Raw genomic sequence first — 9881 nt, 5'->3', positions numbered from 1 at the left:
GTAACAATGCAAAAAGTCTTTTCTGTCACCTTTGTCAATTTTAGTGCATCTTTCCTGAATAAAAGTATTAAATTATTTACCCCAAATTATCTTAGTGACCCCAAACTTTTGAACAGTAGGGCATCTTTGTTAAATAGAGCACAAACATGTATATTTGGAAAACCCACACTGGACCAGTGTTGACTGCATATTAGTAGAACACAACCCAAAATATCACACATAATTGTTTTTTCAAAGTTAAAGATCATTAATCAAAAATATAATCAAAATGTCAATTTTATTTCAGATTTTAAAGCTGTATTGATGAGTATTGAATATGTTAGAAACAAAGAGGCACAAAGACATGAAGAACACACATCACGTAATAACAAAAAATAAAAGCTGACATCTCCACCTTCAGCCAAACCACAGATTTGGGAACAAATAGAAAAAAAAAAAATTGGTTACATCACATTATGGTATTTTTCTGAACTGAACTGGTCTGGTCTTATCTCGTCTTAATACAAAATACAAAAGCACAACCATCCCAACACACTTTACTCATTCAATAATGACAACACTTTAGCCAATGATTTCACTGTAACTCACAACCAATGCATCAGCCCCTTTGGTTAACATGATCACGGTTATTAATTTGAAAACAAAATGGCAAATGATTTTTTTTTCTCCATGAATTTTCATAAGGCTGCTTGGTTTTTATTCATTTGTGCTTGTCGACAGTATAGGCAATTTGTTTAGAATAAAGGTCTGCTTTCTTTACATTGCAGTAACTTGGAGGGAATGATTATGTAAATACACCCAAGTATTAACATCAAGTCCTTAAATAAATGTAAACATATACATCTTTTGAGGTCAGAATATTGACCCACTTCACTTAAAACCATTACTGGAGCATCGTTCGGATATTTTTTGGAGTAGACTCATCATTTAGGTGTTTTGTGGTGAACCTTTGGAGAAAAAAAAAAAAGATTTAAAAAATAAATACAAACCATAGAACTTGTCTTTAAGAACAGGAAGGGAAACTTACTTGAGGGCATTAAGGAGACCTTCAACATTATCTGCTGGTTGATCTTTTAAGACTTTAATGCAGCCTTTCATCTGGGAAAAGTATGTATATCACATATTATGGCGGAAAAGTCATTTTAAACACAATCAAATGTGGAAAAATATGAGAATGTAGACTTACATCAATTTTTGAGGATTTGTTGAAGGCACCGTTGGGATGCACATGGTCATAGAGGATAATAACCCCCACCATCACCCTCATACAAAACAGAAGTGTATCTTCACTGTTGAACCGACTCGTGTACTCTCTATTAGCAGAAGAAGGGCTCATTGTTATAATGATATACTTCAAAACAGGCATTTCACACCTTCAGACAAATTAATTTCCATGATCTTTCCAGTTGTCAATGCTTAATCAAAAGAAAAGCATACTTGACTGCCACCCAAAGAGTCACACAAGCGGTTTTCTTCAGCGGACAGACTGATGTTATCAGCAAGTTATTACTGTACACAAGCAGCCACCAATAGCCGTTGAAAGCCATTTTAAATTTTAGAATAGAAATTCCCATGATTTTATTGGATTGTTTTTAAGGCATCTGATAAGACATATGTGAAATATGATGTTAATTAAAACAGCAATATTAAAAAAGCATTGAGGTACTCACGGTGTCTCCAGCATGACCTTGCATACACTTGCCATAGTGCTCAGGCAGTCTGTGGTGTTCTCAAGAGGTAATGTCTTATTCTACAGAGAAAAGAATCATAGGAATAATTAAAGCAAACATTTCAATGCATGTATATTGATTATTATACACTACTGTTCAAACGTTTGCGATTAGTAAGGTTTTTGGAAAAAGACGTCTCTTATGCTCACCAAGGCTGCATTTATTTGATGAAAAATACAGTAAAACAGTAATATTGTGAAATATTATTATTTAAAATAAATGTTTTTATTTTAATATATTTTATTTTATGTGATGGTAAAACAGAATGATTTCTGAAGGATCATTTGAAAATTCAAAGAAACATTTGCAATTATCAATATTGAAAAAAGTTTTAATATTTTTGTGGAAGCTGTGATCCATTTTTTCAATGAATTCTTTGAAAGTTCAAAAGAATAGCATTTATTTGAAAATGTAAAAGTTGATCAATTTAATGTGTCTTTGCTGAATAAAAGTATAAATGTCTTTAATTAAAAAAATATATTATTGACCCCAAACTTTTGAATGGTAGTGTTCTACAGTATTTGTGAGGGAAATTAAAGAGCTAAAATTGTGACTGTAGAAAAAGCGAGAGAATGAAGATGAAATAGAATGTAATGGAAGGACAGCAGGCAGTACCTCCGTCACAAAGTTTGTTGTTGCCGTGCTCAGGGTCTTCAGCATAGGTGTGGCTTCAGCATAGAACAGAGACATTCTGTTTGCCATTTCATTATTGACCTCATTTTCAATATCAAGCTTGATACAGGAACAAAAAAAAAAGAAAAACACACACAAACATTGAAATTGCAGTTCACAGAATATTGCACGTCATGTCATGACTCATGTTCCTGCACTTACATTCATGTTGTTTAATCTGTTTCGACTGATTGTTCTTCTGTAGTAGCTGAAGTCGTTCTGGATGGCTGGAATTCTCATCTAAACAAATTACACATTTTAATAAGCAATTCCCAGAACAGAGCAATAAATTGTTTTTTTATTTTTTATTCCCCTAATATGAAAAGTGGTGTGTGACAAAAGCACCTTAAGCTCATCAAAGCGGAGGGTGAAATGCAGGATTTCAGCGAACTGTTTAGCAAGGGCCTGCTCCCTCTCCAGGTGCTGAGTAGGAGTGTACGGCGGACACGTCAGAGACTCCAAAAGGCTTTTCAGTGCTTCCTCTACATGAAAGATAGGAGAGAGGATACACAGAGCTTACGTTACATTTTTACTGGTCAAGGAGAAAATATGTGGCTATAGGTGATTCTAAATGAATAGTGTACCTAGTTTCAATGAAAAAGCATAGAACTTTTTTAGGCGGATAACAAGGGGACACACAGAGTTCCAAGCCCTCTCCTGAAGGAGCATGTCATTAGGATTCTGTATTGCCTAAAATGACACACAAATCACATGATTTAAAGTGGCATGAGAAATACAACCCACAAAATGCTTTAAACACAACTGATTGACCCACAAAGAAAAAGCAGAAATATTACAATCGGACGTACATCTCGAATTTCCTGACCCGCCCCCTTGTAGGCTTGCAGGCCGGTCAGGATGCTCTCTGACTCCTGGAGAACAGCATTCACCTGGTTCCACACCTCTCTCTCACAGTCTGTCGGCTGTGCGTCTGACACAAACAAACTTCATTATGCACTGCCAAACACTATTATTACATGCAATGGATTTCACTGCATTAGATATAATACCAAACCAAGTGGCATCTGCAAACTAATGGAGGATAGAGCTTTTTTAGCTCTACATATCTCCAACAGCCATTTTCACCATCTCATTTTTAGTAGGTCTGTAACCAAGTCATTATTTATTTTATTTTACTCAGTTAATGTCCAGTTCACACAGGTGTCCTAGAATAGTAACCACCACTAAATTTGACAACCAGAAAGTGGCCAAATACTTCAATTTTGATCTTCACATCATTTGTTTAAGAGTTATCGGGCCAGATTTACTAAACAGGGCAAATTAGCATGATAACCCAACTCCAAAAAAGCACAGATGGGAGTGGAGAGTTCTGCGTGTGATCTACTGATGACACGCAAATTAAAGAACACAGACTGAGTCAGATCATTTCCATAATGACCAACACAATCTACCAAGCGCAACGCAAATTAGCATCTGGTTTAAGACATGCCATGGTCAATTAACCTTGCATGATTAACTTAAATACTCTCCTACCATAAATTTTGTGTCTGAAAGGGAAACTCCTACAAATGTATATGCAATAATGTCAGCCGCAAAAATAACCATGTCCACGCCTTTTCTGCACTAATTTTTCACTGCGTGTCTTTAGTAAATCCTGACAGTAGTTTGGGTTACAATAGGGACAATAAGGACAATAGGGTTTGCGCTGGCGCAAGCTTTTTGTCAAGTTTTGTCTAGTGAAATGTTTTGCTTTTTCAGGTGAAATGGTTTGTGTTTGTCATTTTTCTTGAAAATAAATGACACTTGGTTTGATATTTTGTCATCTAACGTAATGTAACATTCATACATTAAGTTGCGGCTTAAGCACCCAAATATTTTTAGGGGCACTGTATTGTCACAACAAAAACAAACAAATAAATGTGACATTTGCATTTAAAAAAATATTTGCTTTCTTTAAACCAGAGATTCCCAATAATTCAACATTTCTCAGAGACTTCAAAAGTAAAGGTTTATGGGTTATATTGCCACTGAATCACAATCAAAAAACAACACCCCGACTTCAGTTAGTTCACTCTCAAATCTAGCAAATACTCAGGAAATGTTGAACATTTTGGGTAAAGCTCTGTTCAAAGTTTATGACAGAAAAATAATCAAAATCCAATGTTTAGTGTAATATAATTGGGTTTGAGTACATAGTCACACAGGATTTAAATGTTTACTCGATAAGTATACAGAGGGCAAGGATTGAAAGTTCTGAGATTTCAGAAAGACAAAAACAGAGACCAGAAAAATATCACAGAACAAGCAGGAGCTGCAAAGAGTAAGGAGATCATTTAAAGAGAATGGATCATGCAACATAGACATACATAGCCATGTTGGATTTGGGGTTAGTTACAAACACTGATTGGTAAGTCATGCACATTTAGGCTGCCAACAACAAATCAGATTTTCAGAATCTTCTTTGTATTTGCAATCCGAGTTTTTTTAGAATTAAAGACTTTATGTAAAAAGATGAGAGATGCAAACATATTGCCCTCATCTGCACAAAGCATTTGCACATGCAAAAGCATTGTGAAGCTCTGTTTTGCTGTTGCGTTGTGACAAGCAGATTTTCAAGGACAATTCTGACAATGGTACTTGCAAAATGTTAGTAGCTGGAAAAAGTGACAGACACCAGGCCAGGCAAAAGCTCTGCTCACTTTCAAAGTCAAGGAAAAAGTTTGGCCCCTGATCAAGCTCTGTGCAAGTGAGCACTTTTAACAGATTCCCCATTGGTTTCTGAAACAGAAAAGCAAGAAGAGAAAGAGAAGAAAAAAGGCAGAAAGAGAGAGAAAAAGAGAAAGGTGTTGCATGTCAAAGACAGTAATCAGGAAGTCAAGCTGAGCGTTAAAGAGTGATTCTCATGCTCCAACATACAGAATTCCCTCAGCTTCTCATGGACAAAATTGATTTTTTTCTCTTTATACTTTGAGAAATCAGCAATTTTTTTTGTAGTTAAATCGCAGGACAAGCTTTTAAACAAAGTGTCAGTGCAACTGCTCTGGGCTGCGTTTCCAAAAAGCATTGTGAGTTGATCATAGAACAACTGCCACCAATGCTCTCTACGATCAACTTGGGCTAACAATGCTTTTGAGAAATGCAGCCCTGGACAGCAGGAAGCATAAACTTTCACTACAAAAAAGCAAAGAGGGAAAACTGTCTCATAAGAGCTTTGAGACCATCAGTACAGCTCCTCATGCCACTGTTGGGGGAAAAAACAGCTGGTTATAGAGTCTTGCCAACCCCAGACTCCACCTCTCCTCAAAACTTACTTTCAAAGTCCAGGAAAAAATGTGGATAGTTCTCTATTTCCCTTGTAAGGACTTTTAGAAGATTACCCATTCCAGCGAAACCTAATCAAGATATAATGATGAAAAATACAAATAAAACAAATGAATCACAATAAAAAAAACAGTGACTTCATTAACAATATAGCGAGAATGGTGAGAAATGCAATTAGAGCTGTAATATACTTCTTGTTTAACAATAACTCATCAGAAAATGTTTCAGTAACATGTTCTAGAAAATCTAAGCACTCTAAATTGGCACATAACTGACAGATAAAAGGAGTATACTGGTACTTTTAACTATTTTTTAAATGCAACGTGCATATGTAAAAAACAAGCCTTTTAATAAACACCAAAAAACTGAAAACAGGAAAAGCATGTAGCACACAAGAGACTTAAGACATTGTCAATTTTACTTTGCTCTTCTCATTTGTACTTAAGAGATTGTTCCCTCACAGCCAGAGAATAAAATAGTTTGTTGTAAATGCTGTCATTTCAAATGAGGTTATAACAGCTGTTATAAATCACACTCCAGTATTGTTATTGAGTAACTGAGATGCTTCATCATTTCAAAGTTATAACTCTACTCTATTATAGCATATAGTGAGGAAAATAAGTATTTGAACACCCTGCTATTTTGCAAGTTCTCTCACTTAGAAATCATGGAGGGGTCTGAAATTGTCATCGTAGGTGCATGTCCACTGTGAGATACATAATCTAAAAAAAAAAAATCCAGAAATCACAATGTATGATTTTTTAACTATTTATTTGTATGATACAGCTGCAAATAAGTATTTGAACACCTGAGAAAATCAATGTTAATATTTGGTACAGTAGCTTTTGTTTGCAATTACAGAGGTCAAACGTTTCCTGTAGTTTTTCACCAGGTTTGCACACACTGCAGGAGGGATTTTGGCCCACTCCTCCACACAGATCTTCTCTAGATCAGTCAGGTTTCTGGGCTGTCGCTGAGAAACACGGAGTTTGAGCTCCCTCCAAAGATTCTCTATTGGGTTTAGGTCTGGAGACTGGCTAGGCCACGCCAGAACCTTGATATGCTTCTTACAGAGCCACTCCTTGGTTATCCTGGCTGTGTGCTTCGGGTCATTGTCATGTTGGAAGACCCAGCCTCGACCCATCTTCAATGCTCTAACTGAGGGAAGGAGGTTGTTCCCTAAAATCTCGCAATACATGGCGCCCTGGTCATCCTCTCCTTAATACAGTGCAGTCACCCTGTCCCATGTGCAGAAAAACACCCCCAAAGCATGATGCTACCACCCCTATGCTTCACAGTAGGGATCATCATTCTTCTTCCTCCAAACACGTTTAGTGGAATTATGACCAAAAAGTTCTATTTTGGTCTCATCTGACCACATGACTTTCTCCCATGACTCCTCTGGATCATCCAAATGGTCATTGGCAAACTTAAGACGGGCCTTGACATGTGCTGGTTTAAGCAGGGGAACCTTCCGTGCCATGCATGATTTCAAACCATGGCGTCTTAGTGTATTACCAACAGTAACCTTGGAAACGGTGGTCCCAGCTCTTTTCAGGTCATTGGCCAGCTCCTCCCGTGTAGTTCTGGGCTGATTTCTCACCTTTCTTAGGATCATTGAGACCCCACGAGGTGAGATCTTGCATGGAGCCCCAGTCCGAGGGAGATTGACAGTCATGTTTAGCTTCTTCCATTTTCTAATGATTGCTCCAACAGTGGACCTTTTTTCACCAAGCTGCTTGGCAATTTCCCCGTAGCCCTTTCCAGCCTTGTGGAGGTGTACAATTTTGTCTCTAGTGTCTTTGGACAGCTCTTTGGTCTTGGCCATGTTAGTAGTTGGATTCTTACTGATTGTATGGGGTGGACAGGTGTCTTTATGCAGCTAACGACCTCAAACAGGTGCATCTAATTTAGGATAATAAATGGGAGTGGAGGTGGACATTTTAAAGGCAGACTAACAGGTCTTTGAGGGTCAGAATTCTAGCTGATAGACAGGTGTTCAAATACTCATTTGCAGCTGTATCATACAAAGAAATAGTTAAAAAATCATATATTGTGATTTCTGGATTTTTTTTTTTTTTAGATTATGTTCACAGTGGACATGCACCTATGATGACAATTTCAGACCCCTCCATGATTTCCAAGTGGGAGAACTTGCAAAATAGCAGGGTGTTCAAATACTTATTTTCCTCACTGTATATATCATTACGCAGGCAGGCACGACAAGTGCATACTCTATAAACACATGATGTTGTCCACATGTTGCCAGAGCTCATAGGATTGGAACGGTGACATTAGTTGTGTCCCAAATGACGCACTATACACTATGTACTCAACGATGTAGTGTATGTAAGGTTATTTTGTCATTCAAAATTGAGGTCCAATAGCCCCTCCCCCTCCCGCTATGTAATTAAAGCTGCAACAGTTGAGTGCATGAAGTGTCCAACATTCCACACTGGGCCCGGTCCTAAATGGCATCCTAAGCACTCGAGTCCTTCCTACGAGTCCTCACTTTTGTAATGTAACGCCGCATTTATGTGACCACCCTTCTGAAACATAAATTGACAAAGTGACACCCTAAGGTCTCATGGACTTAACGGACACGTGCACGAGGCAGCCATTGTAAGTCGACAAGACATATGAAGTGTGCCATTTGGGACAGTGCCTTAGTTTTTTCGGTTAATTAAGTGCATCATCCGGGTATTTAAAATGTGACTTGTATTTTTCTTTTTGGAATTTTAAATGTGAACACTACCCGCACTATATATACTGCAAAACAGCATACAATAAAGCAAAAGTTTGTGAATTGGGATGCAACTATCGTTTCTGTCAGTGCTACAAAGGTGATCATTGCTGTAATGCATTGAAGTCATCACGAAACAAAAATGTAATAGTCTTTTCTTCTCTATAGGCTTATGCTGAACTTCACATGAATGAACAGGAAAACAGTTCTCATCATTGCATCCGCTTGTCAGAGAAAGTGTTAACAGCAGTATGAACTGACGGTGACATGTATAGTTGTTTTTACCGTGGGCGTTTTATGCGATTTAAATATCAAAATGTTAGTGAGAAGAAAAATAAAAAACTTTTAGAAATCAACTTGCATATGGGATGGACATCGGTTATGCGCATCTTTGCTCACTCCTTTGAAGGTATCTAGAGTAAAACAGCTCTATATTTAACAAAGCACATAAAAAGACCCAAACCGGAAGCAATGTGACCCGTTTTACAGATTACAGAAGTTTTTTGAGCATAACCCCTATTGTGACGTATAAAATGTAGGGCATTGGCTTGATTTTATGCACTGGAAATCGACTGAATCGTCGCTAATTGCTGCAATCTCAGGTGACTGACAGGCTGGAGGGGAGGGATTATTGTCATGCCCTCGCACTGGTTCACATCAAAGACTAAAAAATGATGAGGGCACATGAATTTAAAAAATAATGGGCACAGATAAATCATTTTTAACAAATGCTGCAATTTCTTGGTGACTTAAATATATGGCAGTGTCTCTTCACTGCTCCAGCAGAGGGAGCAAGTGCTCACTATAATAATATCATCATTATCTGGCAACAGTGCCAGTGAATCTCAGCTTACAGTAGTGGAGACAAAAACTTGGCACTTTCATGAATCTAATCTTAGCTAGGATATTTATTAAATCGGTGGTTGAGTGTGTAGCACATCTATCAGTAAGTTAAAAAAAGAATAAATAAAAATAAATAAAACCGCAACCTCTTTTGAACAAAGTTACATACTCAAGTCAGTTTGATCCTCCAGATGCTCTTCTGCGCAAGAGGATGTGAAGACAATACCGTTTCTGCTGTATGTGGTTAACCGCTACACATGAGTGCAGGCGATTCAAACAAGCTTCCTGTCAAACCTAAAGTGCTCCAACCATCGGAACAACTGCACTTGCAAAAGCATGAGAAACCGTCACTTTGGTGGCTGTGAAACAAAGCGGGCACAGAACAGTCTGGCCATTTCTAAGCCATGTCTGTGTGAGCGTGCATGTGTGTGCCAAGCATTATGAACCCTATTCATTATACAGAGTGAATCATCACAGCACAACATGCACAAACCCAGCACTCTCTGCCCACATTCTAATCTGCATATTAAAAAACATTACAAATGCATCTGAAAACCCATGCACACAGGCCTTGACCTGCATTAGTAATGAGGTGACCTTATGTTGTAAAA

The 9881-nt window shown here is 37.7% G+C and overlaps 1 protein-coding gene across 5 annotated transcripts in view; it reads right to left on the bottom strand.

Moving 5' to 3' along the window:
• Nucleotides 1-258: 258 nt before the first annotated feature.
• fam49a (family with sequence similarity 49 member A) overlaps nt 259-9881 on the bottom strand; it is a 37789-nt gene continuing 28166 nt past the window's right edge. For 3 of the 5 annotated variants that reach the window (XM_084091161.1, XM_084091163.1, XM_084091162.1), the window contains exons 3-12: nt 5675-5755; nt 3212-3333; nt 2987-3092; nt 2748-2884; nt 2565-2642; nt 2346-2462; nt 1671-1750; nt 1187-1313; nt 1028-1098; nt 259-947 (exon numbers count right to left, since the gene is read on the bottom strand). In XM_084091161.1, the coding sequence (XP_083947287.1) occupies nt 884-947; nt 1028-1098; nt 1187-1313; nt 1671-1750; nt 2346-2462; nt 2565-2642; nt 2748-2884; nt 2987-3092; nt 3212-3333; nt 5675-5744 (972 nt within the window). In that variant the 5' untranslated portion in view covers nt 5745-5755 and the 3' untranslated portion in view covers nt 259-883. Of the gene's footprint in view, nt 948-1027; nt 1099-1186; nt 1314-1670; nt 1751-2345; nt 2463-2564; nt 2643-2747; nt 2885-2986; nt 3093-3211; nt 3334-5062; nt 5142-5674; nt 5756-9881 lie in introns of all 5 variants that reach the window. The other 2 variants (XM_084091159.1, XM_084091160.1) reach the window with 1 other exon arrangement.

This window comes from Abramis brama, assembly GCF_963993115.1.
Source record: "Abramis brama genome assembly, chromosome: 18".
In the NCBI taxonomy this organism is placed as follows: Eukaryota; Metazoa; Chordata; class Actinopteri; order Cypriniformes; family Leuciscidae; genus Abramis; species Abramis brama.
This window is presented reverse-complemented; position numbering and strand designations above follow the sequence as displayed.